Source organism: Choristoneura fumiferana, chromosome 12 (genome assembly GCF_025370935.1).
Source record: "Choristoneura fumiferana chromosome 12, NRCan_CFum_1, whole genome shotgun sequence".
NCBI lineage: Eukaryota > Metazoa > Arthropoda > Insecta > Lepidoptera > Tortricidae > Choristoneura > Choristoneura fumiferana.
Genome location: NC_133483.1, coordinates 18,710,603 through 18,735,570, shown reverse-complemented (window position 1 = coordinate 18,735,570; position 24,968 = coordinate 18,710,603). Strand labels below are relative to the sequence as shown.

The following is a 24,968-nucleotide window of genomic DNA, read 5'->3' as shown; positions in this document are numbered from 1 at the left end:
TTTGTGAATATTTTGCAACGTCTGAAATTAATTATGGCAAATATGCGTTCCGGGGCAATGAATGTCTGTGTTTTGAGACAGTTTTGTCTTTCGGAAACCTTTGTCCTCCCTTTTTCCGAAAAAAAAACGGGGACTATGCAACACTGTGGTAAGTATGCTCGATATTTTTATGGTACGGTTTTAAGGTGTAATAAATATGATTTTAATCTAAACTTTGTTTTCACGTCCGTAATAACAGACTTTGAAAGCCATACTTAAAAACCTCACGCAACAGTGCGCCATCTAGTGAGACAAAAAACGATAGCCCTCATTAAGCTAAAGCGAGTTCTATTAACACCTTTAAATCAAACCTTACTCATACAGTAGCACACTTGAATTATTAATGACAGTTTTCATCAATAAAATTAAGACACTGCATACAATATTTCAATTGAACAGTTTCCTAACTTGTGCACATTGTACAAACACAAAAGCTGCAAGTCGGTAATAGAAAACATTGCGTCACTGCCAACAAAGATATTGCAAATTATAACGCCCTTGGCGGCCAATCCAATCCCAATGGGAATGATAAATGAATCCGCAGATAAAAGACGCAACAATTATTAATCCATTCGGTCATTTCGAAATCAAACTCCTACGCAGTGAATGGGAAAAATAACTTCGAAATATTGGAAGGACAAGCGTAAATGACTGAAATTTGCGTACACGCAGCTGACGCCCACAGCGCTATTAATAATGCGTAATGCATAGTTACTTTACAAATCCCATATTTATCAAAACGTTATTGGATATTTTAGTGTTACTTGATTGTTAGGATCAAATTACAAGGGCTTGCCGGAATTAGAAATGAAACAAATAGTTGTTTTGCCTTACGTTGTCAAGTTTTACTGCCTGTTATAGATTTTATACAAATGAAATTATGTAGAACGGTAGCAGAAATAATATGTATATTAAAGGTAAAATAGTAAAAATTCAAGCATACGACGTGTGTACGTCAGTTCGCACAACAAGAATAACAAACAGCTGGTTGCTGTGTCAACCATTCATTATACGAACTATGTAATATGATTACATTTCAGAGCCAGTATTAATACAGGCGCTATATAGCCTCTAATACGCCCCCTTAATCTATTACATGTTCTTACTGGTTCTTACATACAAACAGGTAACGTATACCCACAAACGTATACCAACAGTACGACTTTCGTACTTTACACAATTTAAACTAAATTAAATTAAGCACTTTTTCACCTGCCTGTACTGCTACTCCTTAAGTCCGTAGCAAACAAAATATATACCAAACTTAACTAACCTAACAAATGAACATCGGCATAACAAAATAAGAAAAATTAATTCAATACACAAAATATTTTAAACATAAAACAATACAACATCTACACTAACTATTCATCCGCCCCCTTATTGGAATAATTTTTCAAAGTTAATTCTCCTAAGAAATTTTTTAGTTTCGGGCCATGCACGGATTTAGTTAAGATGTCCGCTATCATTTTATTGGTTGACATGTACCTGATCTCAACTTTATTACTCAGAACACATTCCCGTATAAAATGATACTTTATGAATTATGTCAATATGCTTTGTTCTGTTATGCATCATTTTGTTAGTTGCAATTTTATGCGCAGACTGGTTGTCGTTGTAAATGACGACTGTCCTGTTACTATCCACAGTCGTTAGGAGACTGTATAGTAAAGTACGTAAGTAAAGCGCTTCCTTTGCAGCTTGACTTAGTCCTACGTATTCTGCCTCTGTGGATGATAAGGATACGGTTGCTTGTTTCCTACTCTCCAGGTAACGACATTCTTCCCCAATTTGAAAATTAACCCAGTGAAAGATTTCCTATCTAGTGCTCCGCCCCAATCTGCATCTACATAGCCTCGTAAGTCTAAGTCCCCCGACTTCCTAAAAGTAAGGCAAAGATTAGACGTACCCTTCAAATACCTAAGGACTCGCTTTGCGCATTTAAAGTGCGTTTCATCATAGCACGAGTTAAATTGCGAAAGTGCACTCACTGCATGCGCTATGTCCGGTCGCGTATTACAGGCTAAATAATTTAGACATCCTATCAAATTTTGATATGGTAGATTGCAGTGTGAATCAGCTGACTTTTCAAGCTTGATTCCCACTTCCATCGGAGTGTTAACCGGCTTAGCATCTGTCATGTTAAAGTCATTTATGACATTTAAAATGAACTGCTCCTGATCTAGATAAATCACATCTTTATCCCGCCTCAGTCTCATTCCTAGAACATATCTAGCCGCACCTAGGTCTTTCACCTTGAACTTTTCAAGCAAACCTGATTTTAATTTCTGCTTTTCTCGTTCGCAATTTCCAAATATGAAAATATCATCAACATAAATAACTACCACTAGCCTCTTATTAAGTTTGAGATGCTTCTGGTACAAACACGGTTCTTGTTTAGATTGTATAAAACCTAACGCTAGCATCTCTTTGTCCAACTCGTTGAACCAAGCATTCGATGCTTGTTTCAACCCGTACAATGATCGCTGTAGCTTACATACTTTGGTTTCTTGACCACTGGTTACTGCTCCTTTGGGTTGACGCATATAAATGTCCTCTTTAATTTTACCGTATAAGAATGCAGTAGTTATATCCCATTGATCAATAAACCAATTGTATTCAACCGCTAATGAAAATAACATTCGCAATGTAGAGCTTCTAACTACAGGAGAATAAGTTTCACCATAGTCTATGCCACGTACCTGCGTAAAACCTTTGGCTACCAATCTAGCTTTGTACTTGGTTACCTTGCCATCGCTATCTTTCTTGACTTTGAAGACCCATTTGCACTGAATTGGCTTCTTGTCTGCTGGAAGGTCGACCAATTTCCAAGTCTGGTTCTCATTCAGTGACTTTAGCTCATCATCCATCGCTTTTTGCCACAGATCACCATCAGGCCTCGCCAACGCTTCCTCTACAGTCAATGGATCGTCATTAATCACGCTTTCCATAGCACACATGACGTTACAGCCATAACGATCGACTGGCTTACGCTCTCTTAGAGGATACCTCCTTTCTACGGGTTGAGGTAACGCCGCTTCCTCTTCAGCAACTTCCTCTTCAGGTACTCTCTGCTCGGGTACACTTGGTACACCTTCCTCTGGTAGTACCTCCTGGTTGTCAGTGTTATTTGACGAACTATCATCATGCACCTCCGAAGTATCGACTCCATCGTTGTTTACGTTGCGTACACTAGACTGTACAACTGACTCTGTATCAAGGCTTAAGCGTACCACAGAACTGTCAACTTTAACATGTTGAAGAAAAACATTTTCCAAAAATTTGACATCTCTCGCTGTACAAACCTTCCCAGTCCTTGGATTCATTAAACGATAGCCTTTTTGATTTTCTGGATATCCAATGAATACCATAGTCTCAGTTTTCATGTCTAGTTTGCGTCGCTTTTGTTTTGGTTTCAAACTAAAAGCCAAACAACCAAAGATTTTCAGATGACTTACATCTACATCTTTTCCTGTCCATAGCTTCTCCGGTACAGCATCGCTCAAAGCTTTTGTGGGACTTCTGTTTTTCAAATAAACAACTGTATTTACAGCCTCTGCCCAATATTTATTTATTTGTTTTTAAAGGGACTCTTGCATGTCTTTCCTTCGATACACGCAATACATGGTTCTGTCAAATCACAGCTTCGAAATTCCAATCCCGTAACAAGGTTTTTCAATTTATTCATGTAATTTTCACTTAAATGCGCTAGTCGTTTATGCCAAATGTTTGAAATATTTTCGTTTTGTTTTGACAATGTCAAATTGACGACGTTGTTTTTGTTTTCTTCCAACTCGTAAATTCCGTCAACTTCATGACATCTTGCAATAGACCGATTCTGTTTTTGAATCGTGCAACCTCCTTTGTCAAAATTAACACAATAATTCTTCTTGGTCAAATCGCTAACCGATATTAAGTTCATGGATAAATCGGGAACATGTAAAACATTATTCAAAAATAATTTTTCTTCGCCGACTCGAGCTCAGCGTTCCCTCGTCCTTGTACGCGTAGCTTTTCACCATTCGCTACTGAAATTTTCATGTTGCCGTTCTCGGGTTGTAAGACAACAACCTGCTCTTATCATGAGTCATGTGATTTGAGCATCCACTGTCAGATACCACTTGTCTTTGTTAATCGCCTCCTTAGCATTCAGGCAGACATTCGCGGTTTTCTTCCGCTCTTCGCATTCGGACGCCTTGTGTCCTTGCTTGTGACACTTATAGCACTTTAAAACAAACTTCTGCTTACGATCAACGGTTTTGGGGCGTGATCTGGCATCGTTCTGTGCTCTTCTTGTAACTAGGGCTTGTTCATGGTTTGTGTTCAAGTTGCTCTGTCTACTTCCTTCTTGCAGTAATTTCGTTTTTATTTGCTCCAACGTGATCTCTGTACCGCTATTATCTACAGCCATGATGAGGGGGCCGTACTCAGGGGTCAGTCCACCGAGCAAAATCGATATGATCCAGTCATCCTGTATTGGTGAATCGATATCCGACAATTGCTGTGCAAGGAACGTAACTCTCGAGATATAGCTTTCAATGCAGTCAAAGTTCTCTAACCTGCTACTGAACAGCTCTCGTTGAATGCAGATTCGTCTTCCCCAACCCTTGTCTTCGTAAACTTTCTGTAGATTACTCCAGACTTGTTTGGCAGATTTGGCATTGTAGACGTGAGTAAAGCACTCAGGTTCCAACAACAAACAAATCGTTGTTCGCGCTTTCCTGTCCACGTCATCGTCTACCACATCCTTTGAAATTACTTCCCACCAGTTTTTATTTTCTAAGTAATTCCTCACCAAGAATTTCCAGTTCGGGTAATTCGACGAACCTTTCAATTTTCTTATTCCGCTTATGCCGATCGAACAGCTGTTTTCGTCTGACATATTGTGACGGAGAAAAATTTTTTACAACTTCAAACCACTTTTATTTACACTTTAATAACTCTTCACGTTATTTCTGGACTACTATACGTTCTGGACGTCCTGGGCCATAACCAAATGAAATTATGTAGAACGGTAGCAGAAATAATATGTATATTAAAGGTAAAATAGTAAAAATTCAAGCATACGACGTGTGTACGTCAGTTCGCACAACAAGAATAACAAACAGCTGGTTGCTGTGTCAACCATTCATTATACGAACTATGTAATATGATTACATTTCAGAGCCAGTATTAATACAGGCGCTATATAGCCTCTAATATATACTGATGCGATTGAATTTCTAAACGAGATTTAAATAGGCAGTTTACTAACCGTAAACTCACAAGTGGACAATTTAATTAGCATCGTGTAAGCGAAAATGACCGGACTGCGTGCGAATCCCTATTTTATTTAAATTTCCATTTCTACTCTTTATTTAAACTTGTCTAAAAATAAACTTAAGCATTCGTGAAACGAAAATGGAGCATTAGTCATTCATTTGCATGCATCCCTTTTGTGCACTGGCAACTCTAAACCGGCTATTTTACAAATGGCGCTCAATGTCAAGTTTGGCGCCAAAATTGGCGCGTTTACTCATCGGCACGCAGGGTGCGTTCCACTTTGCGCAACAGTGGGCATCTAGAAATGGCGTCGTGACTCATTCGACGAGAGATTTAACGATTTTGACGATTAAATCGACTTGTTTAAGGGCTTGAACGTGTTGATTGCAATAAAATTTTTAATGTACGAAATTTCAAGAGGACAATTAAGTGAATGTTTACGGCGGCGCTTTCGAAGTTTTCAGTGGTTCGAGGTGACTGCTACCGTCGCATTCCATGTTAATTTTAATAGCTCAGGAACGTTAAGTGCCACCGTAAAATGGTTCGAAATAACTATACCTACTTAATATTAACGGATTCATACAAGTTTATTTTATTGGACACACTTGCAAACTTGTTTTACAAATAGGTAGGAGGGGTATGTTTGTGCATGTACCTACCTACATTACAGTCGAAAATACGTTAAATTATCTTCTTCTCTGCGCATTGAATGTCATTATTTACAATGTAATACAGTAGTTAACACTTTTTTGAACACGACATAGTAAGAAATAAAGAAAATAGTTAAATAAATGGAAAAAAAACATAAGGTAAGCAATGAGAGCGATCTGGTCAAGCTTCAGCAGATTTTCACAATTAAAAATTCACAAGTCAAGGAATTAGGTAGAGCAATAACAAAAATACGTAAAAAAAAACACATTACACACATACAATGATACAATTTACACACTTACAACATGGATACTTACACTACTAACTATAAATAAACTCATGCACAGAATGAAAGATAGTGTGCCCTAATCTAGACTTAAAGATTGGCATGGATTTAGCGCACCTCGAATCTTTCGGTAAGGAATTCCACAACCGAATAGCCAGGACAGTCATCATCATCATCATCATCCCAGCCTATATACATCCCACTGCAGGGCACAGGCCTCCCCTCAGAATGAGAGGGCTTGGGCAGTAGTTCCCACGCGGGCCCAGTGCGGATTGGGAACTTCACACACACCACTGAATTGCTTCGCAGGCTTGTGACCTGGCTTGTGTGGCTTGTGTGCCAGGACAGTGTAAGAATAAAATAAACATGGAATTTAAGAGGACAGTAAGGAAGAAGTTCTGACATATATTACCTACTCAAAAAGTTTGCCAGCATTCCATTAATCCCACTAGTTTTATAAATACGAAAGTTTGTAAGTCTGTTTGTTTGTTACCACTTCACGTCTAAACCGCTGAACCGATTTAGATGTAATTCGGAATACAGATAGTTTGAGTTCCGGGGAAGGTCGTAGGATAGTTTTTATCCCGGAAAATTGCGTAGTTCCCGCGGATAAATGAATTCTGCGCGTACGGAGTCGCGGGCAACAGCTAGACTAAATAAACTGAATAAACTTACTCAGGCGTTACAATGAAGAACCCCCTCGAGGTCTGATAGATCTTCCGGTCCTGCATGAGCTGCGCGAGAGTGTCATACACGACGTCCTGCGCCGGCGTCTGCATCGCCGGGAACTTGGATGACAGCGACGTTCGTAAGCTCTCTAACGTTGCTGATTGACCCTGGAAATAAATACGTTTTTGTAACACTGTGTCGGTCTTTACTTTAGTGATATTGGTTTCTTATTTTAATGTATGATAAACAAATGGTCCCAAAGGAAGAACAGCGCCGCTCGCAAGACCGGCAATTTTTGCTGATTTGGGACCATTTCGTGATATACAACTTTCTTAATTTTCAATACCTTTTTGTTATGCTACGTTACTTTGTCACGAATAAATGATTTCTATTTCTATTTCAAACAATATATATAAAACAGCAAAATATATATATATATATTAGTTTTGCTGAGTGTTTTTTGTTGCCATCCTATCTGGATCACTAAGGTCTAAAACCAAAACATTTTTTTACAAATAGTTTGTTTCACAAATGTTTCATTTGGCCAAATGAATTTTATTCTAAAACTGTAAATGTTTCACGATATTTTTAAAACCAACCTTAAAATATCGGCTTCTAGTTCACAGTTTCAGAATAAAATACATTTGGCCGATCGGAACATTTCTGAAACGAATAAGTAATTTGTAAAAAAAATTGGCGAAAAGAAATTAAAACGTCCTATCTCTACAAAACCGTAACAAATTTGAAATCAACCGATCACTAGAAGTGAGAAAAATTCAACTTGCAAGATAAAATAAATAAAATAGTATACGAATGACCAAACCAACTACATTGCAGGTAAAATAGAAGTTTGTAAATAAGAAAAAATATCTCATCGTTTGTTAAAAATAAAACCTTCGTGTTACTAAACCATGTTTTGCTAAATTCAAATTCAAATTCAAATGATTTATTCAGTAAATAGGCCGCAATGGGCACTTTTACACGTCATTTTTTTAAACTACCAGCGCTTTCGGAAAGACCATCATTGCCAAGAAGAATTCGCCGCAAGAAACTTGGCAGAAAGTCATTTTTTCATAATAAGTAATCTAGCTATCTATGAGTAAACGGTTATTGTCTTGGTTATCTATCCTTTATTAGCTTTAACTTTATATTCTTAATGTAACCAGACTCTTCAGTGAACTGTTAAATATACATTCACCAGCACCAATATCTGACACAACAAGCGTGCATAAATATCTGATACGACTCTATTTCTGGGGCCGGTAGAACGTGTCGGATATTTTTGCACGCTCTGCTGTGGCAGATATTACAGGTGACTGTACTAGAATTACTCGTAAGAAATTCCCTACTTGGCGCTTAATTTTTTCTCATACTTTAAACACATGAATGATCAATTATTATCATTTATCATCGATCAATCCGTCAAATAATACATGTGACATAATGGCAACGGCAAATATTAAAACTGATACCATTTTGGAACGCAAATTGGGCAATATTAACTCTAAGCCAATGTGTTAAGAACTTTCACGCGTGAACGCGTTATTGGTTTTAATACGACGTTATCTGATCTAATGGCCAAATCCGGAGCTAATGTAGCCTCGTAGGTACTCGTACTGTATTCTTAATGTTTCAAGCGATGACAGGCCCCCAGAGGTCAGAAATGAGTTTGTGGTTTTAGTTTTAGGCACTTGTCTCACCGCCAGCGAGGAAACAATTGGCTATCGACTATTTTCTCGCCCAAGAAACGAACAAAAGATATAAGATCCTGTGTGAGTAAAAGAGACACATATATTAATAGTTGATCGCTGGCTGTTCACACTGTCGGCGAGAACTCGCTCTTACATCTTTTGTCGCAGCGACAAGAGCTATAAAACTCGCTGAGCTATAGATACTCGCTCAGCGATGTCAGCTTGGCGGCCGCCCCGCACGAGCGAGTCGAGTGGAGCGAGTAATCGCCCGTCGCACGCGAACACTCGCTTACAGCCGAGCGACAAAACTACACTCGCTTCTCGCTGCTCGCCCACTCGTTTCTAGTTACTCGCTCTACTCGTTTCTCGCTCATCGCCGGCGGTGGGACAAGTGCCATACACTTGACGTGTTAAGTTAATGTTGGCTAAATATATGTAGATTAATGTATGTGTTTGGAACCTTATTTTAAACAAAACTTAGACGAATGCAGTTAGGTTATTTTTAGGGTTTGCACAGTGTACGTGGGACATAAAAATACAAAAAGTAGCCAAATACGACTGTGTCCCGTTCGGTGCCGAGACACTTGGTCCGTGGAGTACTGCTTTGTAGCTTTACTGTTACAAGGAAATAACAAAGAAGTTAGTAGACATCACAGGGGACCGAAGAGCTGGCAGATTCCTCGGACAAAGAAATTAGCTTATAAGTATTCAGGGAGGAAATGCTGCCAGCATCTTCGGAACCTTGTCAAAGAGGACTCTGAATAATTTGCTTTAGTTTCTTTTATAAAATTGAAGCTTACGGTACAGAAAATATATTTTCAAATTCAAAAAATTCAAAATTCAAATGATTTATTCAGTGAATAGGCCGCAATGGGCACTTTTAAACGTCATTTTTTTTTAAACTACCAGCGCTTTCGGAAAGACCATCATTTCCAAAAAGAATGCGCCGCAAGAAACTTGGCAGAAAGTCATTTTTTCATAATAATATAATTACAAATTAAATACTTAAAAAGTATATTATACAATTAAAAATAAAAAAATACAAAAAAATTATAATAATAAAATACAGGGATGTATGGGGTCCCTTAGTTAGAATACTAAACACTAACTATATCTAAACTATATCTACGTTCAGTGGAAGTGTAGAATGCTTCCACCGTCATAAATTTCAAAATAATTTTTAAAATAATATATATATGGAATATTGTAATTTAATTACTGCTTCTGGATTGCGCTTTGCTAATAAATATATTTAAGTTTGGAATGGCAGATTTAGATATAATGTGCCGTTTAAATTCGTGTCTAACAGGATGTCCTGAATGTCTAGAGAATACACATTTAAAATGCAGATGTGATACTGGTTTTGCTAGCGGTGCAATAAAAACTAGGTTTGTCTGCATTCCGTTCCAAACGAGGTGTTTTTAAACTAAATGTTTTTGTTTGTGTCTGTACTGCAGCTTTTACAATAAAGAAGTCATAACCTTTTTTATTTAACCTTTTACATGTGTAATGTTTGGTACATCTACTTGCATCAGAATCAAAATGTTACAGCTTTATTAACTGCTGCGTCATTCTGATATCTGTTTCGCGAGATCTTCCCAACTCTCGCATAGGATATCGCACGCGGTGAGGTGGCGCATTAGGACGTCCTTGTATCGCAAAAACTGGCCTCCAGAAGTCCTCTTTCCCTACTGTAATTGGGAGTAAAATACGGACTTAAGGAATCTACTATCATCCATATGCATAACGTGTCCGCACGACCTTAGTTGTCTTTTAAATGAGCAGTTGCTCCTCTCCCGCCTAGATACGGTGTCGAACGAAACATCTCCCGACTAGCACGTGATGTGTTTCATGCCCAGAAGGCCGATTCAGAAGACGAGCCATTCCTTCTGGCGGTACGGTCCCGAGCAAAGCTTTTTTAACTCCTAACTAGCTTCTGTATCGTGAACATTTAATTTGCCTTAAGTTTTACTATAATATACTGCCAATACTTTCCCATTTTGATATTGTTCTTCTATCTTATTCACCTCAGGAGGCACGTCAGGAGGCGCATAGTCTACACAGTAAAATATCAAGAAATCCCATGAGGACGTCCATGTATAAAACAAAATGGATAATCGTGATTTACTCTTCCGCGAAGCAGTTCGGCCAAGCTATGCAGTTATAGCCGCATCTGCGTTGCATTGGAGTGAGGTGAAACATAGTGCTTTGAGTATGATATGAACATTAGTGGTGGTGGTTTTGGTTATAGATTTAGTTGCGTTTGGGTTGTTATTTTATTTTCCAAGCGAAGGGAGGGTGAAAAATTAACTGCACGGATATTCAACGCATGCGCGGTCACTTGCATAGCTTGATCGCACTACTTCGCCGAGGAGCAAATCAAGATTATACATTTTATTTTAAGCCTCAAACATCTGTGAATGACCAAGTCACACATAAAGGGACACCTCTCCGCATTCACTTGTAGGACAAAATAATCTAACGACATGTCACTGTCAAGCTCTTCCGTCATCCATCAACCAGCCCTCTTGATCCACATACTATTCATGAGACTTAAGCAATAACCGACCTTCAGGGCAAGGAATCCGGTTCACATTGCGACAGTTGCGCAAGCGTCTAGATTTATGCGTATATTTCGTATTGTTAGGTTCGGGTCGGATTACGTTTTGGTGTGACAGTTTATTGCTATTGCCTTTGGTAACCGCCAAATTGATCGTAAAGCTGGTGGGGATTTCAAAGAGCTTAACTATTTCACGGGGGGAGAAGACCAGAACAATATTTTTAATGTTTATATGCATGCAACTTTCAACGTAGACCAATATTGAAAAATCGTCTTTGCCCATTACATTTTTTTTTTTATTACAAGCTTTTATTACTTTTATGTTTTTTTTTTGCTGATATAAAATCCAGCAAACTGAGGACTTCTCTTTTTAAATCTGTGAAAAAATTACAGGAAAAATTCACACAGTAACTATGGGCAAAGTTTGGAAGAAGGAATTAGGAAGTGGATCGGCGTCAAGACCACGAAAGAACTATTTAGGTTGTTCAAGAAGAAAATTTTTAGACAAATCCACTCGTGGCCACTGGCTTACAGTGACTTCGCTTGTTACTCCTTGCTCGATGGACTAGAAAAGCGGCTTAGTCTTAACTAGAATCGTTCCACCTCCAGCGTAAAACTAGATTACCTCAAATTTCCAGACAAAAATAAAATCAAGCACCCAAAAGCTCAAGCAATCTGTCATCAGCCAGATTAGCTAATGCAACTGGTTCAAGTTGAAACTTGCCCTAACCAGTTGTGATTTACTCTAGTCGCAAGCGCAGGTCGATTAAACCAATGAATATTCAGTGGTAACGCAATTGCTGTCGCGATAAATGTCTGTTGTAAGTTGGTATTTCATGTGGGTGATACACGTAAGGGGTGTGAGATGGAATGCTGTCGGTCGTTGGGGCTCTTGACTGAGGGCCGCGCAATGCGTGAAAGAGAAAGATTATTGAAGCCATGGTTAAAAGTTTCTGGCGTTTGCTAATTTCCATTAGGAAGTAGAAATTCCTTACACGTGAAGTGCAGCTATCTAATTAGCTTCACTCACTTAGATAGGTATTGTCTTTCTGGTTCAGGTTGTCTAACTGTGTGCATTTGATTGTGGAGGAGGGTTGTTATTAAATTCTGATAATATGGCGTAATGAGTAAGATTGTAATTCTACTAATCTTATAAAAGCGAAAGCTTGTGAGTATGTGTGCAAGTGCTTGCGCGTTTGTGAGTGGTTTTTACTCTTTCAAGCTAAAATGGATGGCCGGATTTGGAGGAGACTTATTATACAGATAGCTGGCTTTTTGGAATAACACCTTGGCTATTTTTTAACTTCCACGGGATCTGGATAAAGTCTCAATATAACAACCGCTAAATTTAGATTCATGAAAGGTAAGAGTGTGTTTTATGCAATGTTAATGATTTTTTGTATAATCCCAACTTTTTTAATGCTAGATTAATGTTTAACGTAAGCGGAGCCGCCGTATGGGCTGTGTATCTGTAATCTGTATACTTGTCAATAATGTACAAGTTAATTAAAGTTTAAGTGTAACGTCGTATAAAATGAATGGACCAGTTAAACGACCACACAAATTTTATTGACACCATGTAATAACATGTTCCGTAATACAAACATATTTAACTTTAGTAATACGTAATTTCATAGTAATACCTGTAATAAATAAATCATGTATTTGAAATAAGTGAATCGATTATTTCGAAAACAAGCATCGTTGTGTTGGAACTAGACATGGCTCGTTATTAAATCAATTGTTTTGTTACGACCGAAACTGAAAAACCTATAAACCGAAATTTGCTTTCGTTTGTAAATACTAGTTTTGGGTAAACACTACTTGCCTGTATAGATTTTACTGGAAATGTTCATTCAAGATTACGGTATATCTTTGACATACAATTTGAACATGGACCTGATGTAATTGTAAATATATTGGAATATACTGGAATTTAGTGATATCTTATAGACTTTGAACATTATTCCTTGTATAAAATTTTACTCTTTCTTAATATTATGAGCTTTGTTTTCTTTCCCTTGTTTAAACTTAAAGATAAGACAACACTAGTTTTGGCTAATATCAACAAAAACCTTACAAATAATCACACTCTTCACAACTTTTTCAGTTAGAGTTATATCTTAGAGGTATTTAAGAAAATAAACGCTTCATGTCCCTTTACTGGTTTGGAGATTGTATGATCTGATTCGTAGATTCTAAATTGAATAAGGCTAGACAAGGACTTGTCCGTAAAGGGACAAGAATCATCAGTGCAGATGATCTCCATTATGCTCCTACTATTTTTGGCATGCGAGGTAGACCATAGGGACGTGCAACTTGCGTAGGATCAAATTGAACGGTTTAAATAATGAAACTAGAGCACACTACAGTACGATGGTTGCTATTAAATTGAGACTAATCTTTTTTTCATAAGATGAGAAACAATCTGCAGATCGGAAAGCGTAGGCGAGGATGCCAACAGTGGACGACCTAAGTACGGCTAATATGATAATGATGATGAGAAACAATCGTCGCCGCCGACGGATAGTTGAAACAAGATATAATTACAGACGTATTGCTCGTCCTCAGAAAATGGGATCTTTAATCGAATTATTTGGTATCATTTTCTCGCAAATTTCGAAAGCTCCAACCTGGAGTTTGGACCCATCATCCTCTGGTTGAGAGGCCATAAATATGTCAAGGTTCATCTCTCCCCGAAAATATCGTTCCATTTAAAACAAATTTACTCTTCCATTCTCTTCACTGTGTCCAACACCGTCCACTCTGTGATAAAGTCTAAAGATCCATCCGCGATTTACACAACGAGTCAAGTTACAAAGACGATGCGTTTGCGCAAGTCAGCCGTTAATAGCTAATTGCTGTACGACACAAGCATTGCACAGGTACACTTGATGAAAATTTCCTGGTGATACAAATTAAGTCTCGTTACGTTCATCACAAGTTTCCTACTTTCAGTTTTATTTTGCTCGAGATTGCGATATTCAATATCTTCAAAGACTATTCATTAGCTTTCATAAAAGCTTGTTAAGCTTCTGTTAACTCAATGATCGTTTGTATTTATCTGTCACTTGTATTTTGTCATTTGTGTATTTTCTGCAGAAGGAGAGGCAAAATATATAGTTCTAATGAGGGCTATCGCGTATGAATTCCGCCACTAGAGGCGCTAGTGTAGCGTGAGGTCTCTGAAATTCAAATCTCATAGTTTTTGGATGAGCTACGCGGGTTTATTTTATAATTAGAATAATTTTATGAATATTTTGGCAATATCTGAAATTAATTATGGCAAATAATGCGTTCCGGGGCAATGAATGTCTGTGTTTTGAGACAGTTTTTCTTTCGGAAACCTTTGTCCTGTCTTTTTTCCGAACAAAACGGGGACTATGCAACACTGTGGCATGCTCGATATTTTTATACGGTACGGTTTTAAGGTGTATTAAATATGATTTTAATCTAAACTTTTTTTCACGCCGTAATAAAAGACTTTGAAAGCCATACTTAAAAACCTCACGCAACAGTGCGCCATCTAGTGAGTGAAAAAACGATAGCCCTCATTGACCTAACAGGTTTGAGATAATTTACGAATATGGGATAAAATCGTGAAATAAACTGAAGTTTTTGTACCCATTGATCTTAAATTTAAATCTAACGATAAGTTTCGAACACTCACTCAAACTCATTAATAAAAACAGAGGAATTAAAAGAAACAGGTACCGCTAATAAGTTAAGTAGTATTTACCCATATATTTTTTTCAGATAAACTTGTATTTTTATCATAAGGTGTATGTATGTATGTACTCATGAGTTTAACTGGCTTTGATGCCGCCCAAGTCGCAAACTAAATATGTAATGTGATATTTCAAATAAAAGATACAAAATCTTGATTAATTGTATACACCTGGACGACAATTTATCAAAATCAAGGTAATCTTCTCTAGAATTTAACCTTTAAACTAGTCAGTACAGCTTGTGATTTTGCGCCGCGAGAATTTGTTTTAAGGAATGATATCACGAAGTTGGATTAATAGCCTCAAATAAAAAAAAAAACTGTGATTTAAGCGATGATTGTGGATCGATGACTTCATGGAATCGCTATGGGATGTTTGGGCAAAAAGATCATGGTAAAATGGTGCGCTGTGGTGCAAGGGACACATTCTAGCGGATGCAGTTATTTGAAGTGGAGATTTGTTGAATGTTCTTTAAATACATTAAAAGAAACAGGATGTGTTGAAAACTCAGATATGATGAAAAGATTGCATGAAAGAATTGCTTGGCTGTCACTAAAACATACCTATAAAGAAGAGTGTAAAGCAGACAAAGGAGATTGGAAGACTGAAATGATAACCGTTTATAAGATGGATGATTCACTTTCACCGCTGTAGATCCTGTCAAGATAATGAGGAGTTGTTCGTCACGGTACGCTTTTAATAAGGAGTAACAAGTTCTCACACGCAATGATAGCTAAGAAGACTTGATCTTTTCAAATAGTTTGATTCCTAACTCACCATAGAATGATCTCACGTAAAATTTAATATTGAATTCTCTTGTCAATAACTGCGATGTCACTGAGACCTTTAATGTATAAAGATTTGGTACTAAGCTAGCTAGCTAGTATTACTCTTAGGCTCCATTTCCACCAGAGATGTGCGAGCATGTGTTGCGAGAAATGTGTTTTTCATGAAACAATAGAAACGCTTCATTTACCTAGCCCCAATCCGCTCAGCTGTTTCCACTAGAGATGTGCTGTGCGAGGATACGTCTTTATTTACGTATCCTCGCATGCTCGCTTTATTTACGTTTCTATTGGTTCATGAAAATACACATTGCTCGCAACACATTCTCGCACATCTCTGGTGGAAACGCAGCCTTAGCCTGTGCGTTCTGACTTTTGGTGGTCTCATACCTTATTCTGACCACTCAGCAAAGGCCTCGTAGCCTTATCAACATTGTCGTCAAAATATAAATAAAGAGAGAACTACTACATTTTTACTTGCTTGCTAATACCAAATAAGATGCCAACGTGTTCCGATTCCAACGCGTAAGGGAGCAATTTCTCAAGGCCTATACAGTTTCCAGAAATGCACTTATACAGAGATTATTCAGCCAATCTGTGTTGCTTGGGTAGTTCGTTAAAAAAACTTTAAGCAGGAAATCATTAGTAATTTCTTTCTTGCACCAGCGTTACACTTGGTCCAAACATTTTAGCGTCCCGTCCGAACAGGTTTGTGTCCGACCACGAATTCGTGTTCACGGTCAAGTTTGCCATCTCTAAACTAGCGGTTTACGTAATTACGTGGTGAGTATTCATCAGTTTCGGCGAATATTTGAGCTTTGAGCCTGGAATGTTCAATTTAATAACAGTCTTCGACGAACTATGTTGCGAATACCCTTTGTGTTGTTGTAGTATTAGTGGCATTTGCACTATTATAGTTTCCATGGTCGAAACCTAGATTTAAAACTGTATTGAATGATCAATCACTTTCTATTTGTTCAGGAGTAGGTAGTTTAAACTTCAGAAGTGTGAGATAAAGAACACGGTGATTATTATACCGAGTGTGGCCTGTAATATGAGTAATAATTAAAACATAGATCATACTCGTCAAAATGAACAACATTAGTTCAGCGACTTTTGAAAATAATTAGTATTTTTAATTTTTATTGCACTTTAAAGTTTATTCCAAAAAAGCAATGTAAAGCAAAAGGCTTGATGTTTGTAGCATGACAGGCGACGTCAGTTGTGTTCTAGGATGGCGTACATTGATAGCAGTATTTAATTTGCATGAAAAAGCTAAAATCTAAAGACTATTATTTTTAAAAATAGCTGAACTTATGTTGTTTAGTTTGACGAGTACAATCTATGTTTTAATTATTTGCTCGTATTACAGGCCACACCCGGTATAATTCAAAATTCATAGGTATTTGTTTGTATTAATGTAGTATTTTTTTTACAGTCCAGTGAATTTACATTTTTATTTAATTAATAATATATTCCTTATTGCACACCATTATTAGGTAACAATATAATTACAATGCAGAAATCATGTACCTATGGTTAACAAGAATCAGCAGAGACGCCCAAACTAGGCAAAGCCTGTGTCTTGTGATTGGCTAGTTATTAGAACATTCTAGAATGTTTTACTTCACTTCTCGTGTCTTCAATCTTGTATTTCAGGGATCCCAAAACCAAAGAGTTTTTTATTCATATCAATTGGCTGAAGCGGATACATTTTTCCTAATCCTCCATCTTCCTCATCACACCTCCAGTCGCTTCGGTTGGCAGCGGCCTGCATTCACCGTGAGCCTGCGGCTCTAACCAGGTCATCCGTCCATGTCGTTGGTGGACGTCCTACGCTGCGCTGCGCTTGCCGAACCGCGGTCTCCACTCGAAAACTTTTCGGCCCCAACGGCCATCTGTTCTCCGTGCCTGGCCATGGCCACTTCAACGAGCTAATACGTACTCGTAGAATGTTGTTATAAGCTTATAACAATAACTTTGAAGTAGGCTATCCAACCTTTCGAATGTCATATAAATTTCCTAAAACATCAAAAAGAAAACCAGTCCAATCGTGCAGCATTAAATTGGTATGTTATTTCGGCTATTTGCCAAAACCATATCGTCTAAATGGGTGTACACGAGCGAACGATTTGACTTAGCCTTTCCTATACTTTCAACTATTTGGCGGGAATTTAATAAGCGATTTGAAACAAATAACCCACAAGAATGCAGGTGAAAACGTTAGGTGAAAGAACGTCGAAAGTTTAATTGTGTAAGTTTCTAGTTAGTATAATAAGTATCTTCTAAAAGTAATTATAATTTAATCTTTATTTCTTTCTGTTATTGTCAAGGGCAGACCTCTTGAGGGAGGTTGGACCTTAAAGAGGCCTAGTAAGTTATTCTTTGAGTAAAACAATAAGACTTGTTAATAATTTTTTAATTAAAAATTGAAGACAAAAAAAATAACAGGCCTAGTTTGACAAATTAAAAGTAAAAGTATTCGAGAACCTCAGGTAGTAAGTTCAAGCGATTTTATTGAGATCGTTTGATTATTCGGTCTATCTGGCCTACACTTCCCTGGAGTCGGAGAGAAGAACCCGGAGCGAGAGGGCTGCCACAGCAGGGGCCTGTCCAGCTGATGGTCGTCGGTGCCGAGGTCAAAAGGGCCTTAGGGCGGCAGGACGAGCAGCTGGACAAGTGTTCCACGCCGGAACGTCAGGGTCTTGACGAGCAGGAAGATGTGCAGTACTCCGGAAGTTAAGGCCGTCAGGGCTTAGTGTAGGTTAGGCGTAAAGGAGCGCCTGAGCGTGAGAGCTGTAGCCGAACGGAGCTTGAAGTTTAGCCGTGCAGAGCGAGAAAGCATCATCGTACGGAGCTTGTAGGTCGAAGGTTTGTAAGCCGTACAAGGTTTGTAAGCCGTACAAGGTTTGAAGTTGAAGCCGTACGAGGTGCCAAGTCTTGGCGTATGGAGCTTTCGAGAGAGCTGTTTAGTGTAGTGTGAGCTGTTGAATCAGTGTTTTACAGCTGTGCTTCAGCTTTTAAGGCCGAGAATATTACAGTTAGAATTCCCCCGGTCACAGCTGATCGACAGCACCCCCCTTGGCCGACAAAACGGTCAAGGGTGAGTTGTTATAGATATATTTAGTCGTACAAACTCGTGTAGTAAATGAGTGTAATAAATGCCTACTTTTATAAAATAAATAAGTAAATAATAAATAAATATTAATACATATTATTACGTAAATAAATGAGTCAAGAGAAAACTACGGTGGCGACTCTAGAGTTCGTCCGCCATTCTGCTCAGAGATCCCTTATTGAGGAAAGCGCCATCTAGCTTGAGCTGAGCTAACTAAGATGTCAGCGATCGCCTGTGTGCATTGTGACATTATAAGGTTTACTTCTGTCTATTGTAGGTCCTAGGAAGAGATAACTCTGCAGCGATAAGGCCGGCTATTACTTACTTACCTTGGAAAATCTCTAACCTGTGTTTTCTGTACTGCTTACTATGTAAAAGTAATAAATAATAAAGAAATGTATTTATGTATTATAGAGTCATTGTATTGTTTGTTATTGTAAATTAAGAGTTTCTAGATTTCAATAAAATATTTAAATGGCTCTTGAATTCGCTTATACTTATAGAGTTATATCTATATTTCCATTAGTTCAGTGATTCTTTCGTGTTTAACAGGGGTTTGATTTCAATTTATTGATACTACCCATTAGTTAGAAGTAATATAATAACGATCCGTTACTTTGAACTAATTTTCTATACCTAATATAAATATAGAAATAATTTCGAAATACGATTAATTTGCAGATAAGTGAATAAATTTATTAGTTAGATAATTTATTACATCATTTCTATCTAATATATTATATATAATATATATTAAACTACTTACTTACTTACTATTACTTTTATACTTGTTTTCTCTGTACTGTTACTGGATAATGTGCAATAAAGAGTTATTGTATTGTATTGTATTGTTGTAAAGTGACTAGACTATTATTTTTCCGAGTACCCTTCAAATTAAGTACTAAACATAACAAACATTATTCTTTTAGAAACAGCGATTGGAGAAGCATACGATGCCAGTTCCACTGATGACCATAGGGTTGGCATTGCCATGTATGTATACAACGAGGAAACACAGCCAACCTTAAGGGCACCCTGCCCAATACCAGCGACTTGGGTGATATTTGTAAATATAGATTTTTAGGATTAGAGTAAGTTAGTTTTAGTTCTATTTTTATTTATTTTCTTTAATTATTGTATTATTATTTGTTTGTTTATAAATAAAAACGACCCTCGATGATCATGATATATTGTTCAGAGAATTTAAACATTATAGATTGAAAATTGCAATAATAAACAAAATTCTTCGTTCTCATTTCATTGTTAGACATTTCAAGATAGGTACATTGTTTCTGAACCACATCTGATTACGGTGAAAGTCTCATTTACAAATATATTAACTATAAAATACCCGACCTCATTCACAGTCTTTGTTTAACAATGTTTTGTACAATTTGGAACAATAAAGATCAAAAATTGGGGGCAATGTATTAAAGTTGTATCAAAGTGGGTAATTAGAATAATTATGCTAAGTCACTGCTGAAGTAGCTTTCTATTTTTCATACAAACTCGTTATTTGATTGGATGTTTTGTTTACTAATGTGATTTAAATCAAGTTTTCATTATCTACCAAGCATTTAACGGACGTGTGAACTTGCACTTGTTTCTAATGACCTTAATCACGTACCGATTAGACCGCGTGTATTTTAATAATAACCACAAACTTTAAAGGCAGTTAGTAAAGATCCTAATAAGCGCACTTTCTTATATTTTATTAAAATATACCACTTATTGTTCCTAATAAAATAAATCAGCACGCAATGTACCACTGCAGGTCGATTCATTAGAGCTGGCACGAATAATAATAATTATTCATTTATTTCAAAAACAACATAAATTAATTGAATGAGTGAATGAAAGGACAATGTATGTTTCCTATTTTAATACACTTTACATTATTTTAAATATATGAAAATTGTATATGCATCTGTCATTTTCCTTCCATTTTTTGTTCATTCATTTGGGGCAGCTCCTTGTGAAGCGACCTGTAAATGGCCATTAGGTACTTTGTTTTCATTCTAAATATTGCCTTTGCCAACGTGACAGCTGTCACAGATACGATCTCTTAGTAGTCTATGGATCTGATTCCCTCTCGTGTCTAATTATTGTACACAATACATTGCTCGTTGAAAAATTTCTAAAATGAATTACGATATTTTGATTGCAATATCACAGCGCTAAAAGCAATGTCAATGTTACGTGCTTTTGCTTGTTATAATAAACACACGCTGCATACAATGAAGTAGGTAACTCTTTATTGTAGAATAAATAATTACCTACTCTAGCATTGGTCGGAGTGAGGGAGTTTCAAATCGTGTTAGTTTTTGTTATAAATCCCGTGTTATTAATACCTATAAATCGTGTGCACTATTACCTGTGACGTTAAGTCCATGATGCAGTCGCACAGCGCTTCTGGGAGCGGAGTAAATTGACCCTGGTATGCTGGCGTCACTATGCAGTCTTCGATGTCACCTGAAAATAAAATGAAAGTTTCAAAAACACAGTCCTTTTAACATTCTTTCATTAATACTAATACCTGTTAGAAGAGTTAAAAGAAATGTGTGTAAATCCGATTTAAAAGCTTTATAATTAAAAAAAAAATACGGCAAAAAGGGTGTTTTAAAATGTATCTTTTACTCGAAACTTATTTTTATTCAATTACTTTTTATTTTCCACAATTTTAACTTGTTTCTGTTCTACATGAACTCAAAACATTATGTGAGTATGAAAACTGATCAAATGCGAGTCGAATCCGCGCACTCAGAGTTTCGTACAAGTTCGTAGATATGTCAAAATTCACATTATGTATAAACAGCTGTCTGTCTATTATGGTTTTTAAGATATGTCCCTGTGACAGACATAGACAGACTAGCGGACATAAAGTGTAGTGACATTAAAGGGTTTCGTTTGTTACTCTTTGGATACGGAACTGCAAAAATCCTAGCCAGATAGGTACACCCAAACAAGACAGAGATTCTTAGTGCCTCAGCAATGATTACTGGCTAACGTACAACATACGCATTTTTAAACAAAAGCTTCTTTTAAACGTGATTGTTTCGTTCCATTGCTGGCCCACGCGGCTATGACTTTGTAAGTGATTGGTCATCGACAGCAATGTACCGCGACTTCCACGATATTTTCTCGTATAGGCTTATTTCTAGAGAGTCTAGTGCTTGTTTGTTTGTCTGGGCACTGGAATGTTAATGGTTGGGGAGAACCCGAGCTTTGCGCGAGCTAATGAGGAAGTGCGGAACACACTCATGATGGTCTGATCACTGTACCCACTGCCACACGACATACGGCAGGCAGAAATAAAGAAAAAATATTTCCCTTTTTTTTAATTTGGCGTATAGAATAAGTACCTAAACAATAAACTACTTTTTAGCGAATTTAAAGTTTCTATTTTACTAAGAGGCTGTTTCACCATCCATTGATTAGTGTTAACTGACGGTTAAATGTGATGCCGTCTCCGTCTATTCGAACAAAACAAATAGAGACGGCATCACATTTAACCGTCAGTTAACACTAATCTTTGGATGGTGAAACAGCCCCTAAGTGTAACAATAACTTCTGTGACAATTTTAACCCTGTTAATGGCACACATGATATATAAGTTGATACATGCTCAGTCTGGAGTCTGATGAATGTTTTTTTTTTGATAAATAATTATTATTTTTACTCAGTGCTAATCTTGAATATTGACAGTTGTACGTAATGGTATCCAAACAGAAATGTAATTTTACACATTTTATACAGTAATGGCGTGAGGTAATAAATCAGTTAATTTGCATTTTTGATGGGCAAATTGTGACTACTTGTATCTCTCAATTGAGTATCTGACTATGTGAGATTTACTTAATATACTACTGTAAGTTTAGTTACTTTACATTTTTATGATTTGGCTCAGGAAGCAAAGTAGTGACGTAATGGAGTAAGTATATTACTTGTAGTGTAGAAGACAGCGGCTATGATGTGATAGTACTTTGCAGAAATGCAAAGCTTAATTATGTACTTTATATATAAACAAATATGATGAATATGTTATTTCGCTTTTAGCCGTACAAAAGGTAAAAAGCTAAAATATTATAAGTGACATTCTGTAAAAAACTATTGCTGTAATTGGTTCGTCAGTTATCAATAAAGACAAGTATTTTTCCTAAGAAGACAATCTTTTAGACAAAGCACGGAATTCAAACGAGGTTGATAAGAGAAATAACAAGTACTTATCCGATAGTTTTCGATGATAGTCTTACTAACGGACTATAATTATATATTTTTGGGAACAATCTAGTTAGTAATTCAGAAAAGTCTGATAAAATAACAAAAGACATTCTATTAAGTTTTTGGAAATTATAGCTCCATCGATACTATCGATGATTCCGCCAATGTCGAGGTTGGAAAAGATACTATTGGTTAGCAGTTGTTCGGTAGACGAATGATATTGGGAACGCGCTCTTCGCTGTATTTTTAGCATACGTCAATTGTTTGTCTACAGCCTGTCTGCTCGTGTCGCGGAAATTGAGCGAGTAAATAAGTAGTTTGCTCAACGTTGCTTGAGCACGGCTTGTTTGAGCATTCCTTTACTGAGTATGAGTATATGAGCATAGATAATGAGGCATGCGTCTGAAATAACAATTAGTGATGTTAGCAGAATTTCAAACGGTTTTTAAATTGTAAGTTGTAATAATCATAATAGGTAAAAAATTATTCATAAACTCACTAAATAGAATTCATCATCCGCAACAAGCTTCGTCATAGCTGGTACTTATAGGACAGAATAGAAAAGAATATATAATATAAGATAGATAGATAGAGAATACAGAATATAGAAGATAGGTAAGTATACAGAATTAGGTTAAAGTTCAATTTAATTTCAGAATTGTCAAAATTATCGTTTTTATAACACCTGACAGTTATTAATATATGATTCGAAAGCATTTGCCTCCTGAATACATCACACAATGACCAACTTATAATTTTTTTTTATACGACTGGATGGCAAACGAGCAAGTGGGTCTCCTGATGGTAAGAGATCACCACCGCCCATAAACATCTGCAACACCAGGGGTATTGCAGACGCGTTGCCAACCTAGAGGCCTAAGATGGGATACCTCACGTGCCAGTAATTTCACATTTACATATTAGTAGGACTTGCTTTCACCCGCGGGCGGCTTTGCTTCTAAGTAAGTCTGTCCGAAATTCTGAAATTTAACTCATTCCCGTAGGCAATCTAAAATTAATTAACGATAGTTAAGAACACCAACGGCAAATGCCTAAATGATGTCTCTGTCACTCACACACACTTCCCGTAACCGTCATGTTTGCATTCACTTTTCAGAGACGATATAATAACTATGAGATACATTTCCTTAATAAATGTTTACCCAACTATGGCAAACCATTGAAAGTAACAGCTGCCTTATGGGGAAGTCAAAAGGAAACTTTCGCTTTTAAATATGGCATGGAATGTTTCGGTAATGTCTCTTAGTCTCAAGATTAAATGTTATTAATTGTGATCAATATTAATAATGGAGGTTACTTTTACTTTGGATTAAAGGGTTGTCGTTAAGTGTTAATTAAAATGTTGATTTGACAGTGTTGTTAATATTCGTGCATATTACTCTTTATTTTCTTAACGAGCTTTAATTTAGCTTGCCCAGTTAATATGCGTCAAAACTCCGATTAATAACATAGTGCTGAATGTTTCAGAACAAAATGTTGGACAAAACAACTGAGCCATTATTACTTTTTGAATGTACATTTCTATTTTATACCTGGCTAACAAAAAAATATTTATTTTTAAATAAAAATCTTTGATTTACTTAGGTCAAATTATGCGAGATTAAAACAATTGATCCTTTTCTAAAATCGGACAAAATCTTATCTATTTAGTTTAGAAGGGGGAGGCGTGTCAAAAGTCACAAGCGCTCTTAAATTGGAGTAAGTGGCATCAAAAATGGCCGTCCTAACGTAATTAATCAATGGCTTCTCTCGAATTAATCTGTCATCGCCCAGGATAACAGGATCAAAGGAATTTGGGCACAAATTTGTGCCTCTGGGAGAGGACAGGTTAATAAACAATTCGACAAATTCTCTATCGAAAATACAAACTGAGACATGGATGCACAGAAAAACCAGAAAAAGAGACCAGCACTGGGAATTGGAAAAATTCGTGTCTA

At 36.9% G+C, this 24,968-nt stretch overlaps 1 protein-coding gene across 1 annotated transcript in view; it reads right to left on the bottom strand.

Annotated features, from left to right (window-relative positions):
* ko (Stork-head domain-containing protein knockout) overlaps positions 1–24,968 on the bottom strand; it is a 269,884-nt gene that overhangs the window by 32,579 nt on the left and 212,337 nt on the right. Inside the window, exons 4-5 of the mRNA XM_074095645.1 lie at positions 21,164–21,261; positions 6,914–7,074 (exon numbers count right to left, since the gene is read on the bottom strand). Coding sequence (XP_073951746.1) covers positions 6,914–7,074; positions 21,164–21,261 — 259 coding nt within the window. The remainder of the gene's footprint in view (positions 1–6,913; positions 7,075–21,163; positions 21,262–24,968) is intronic.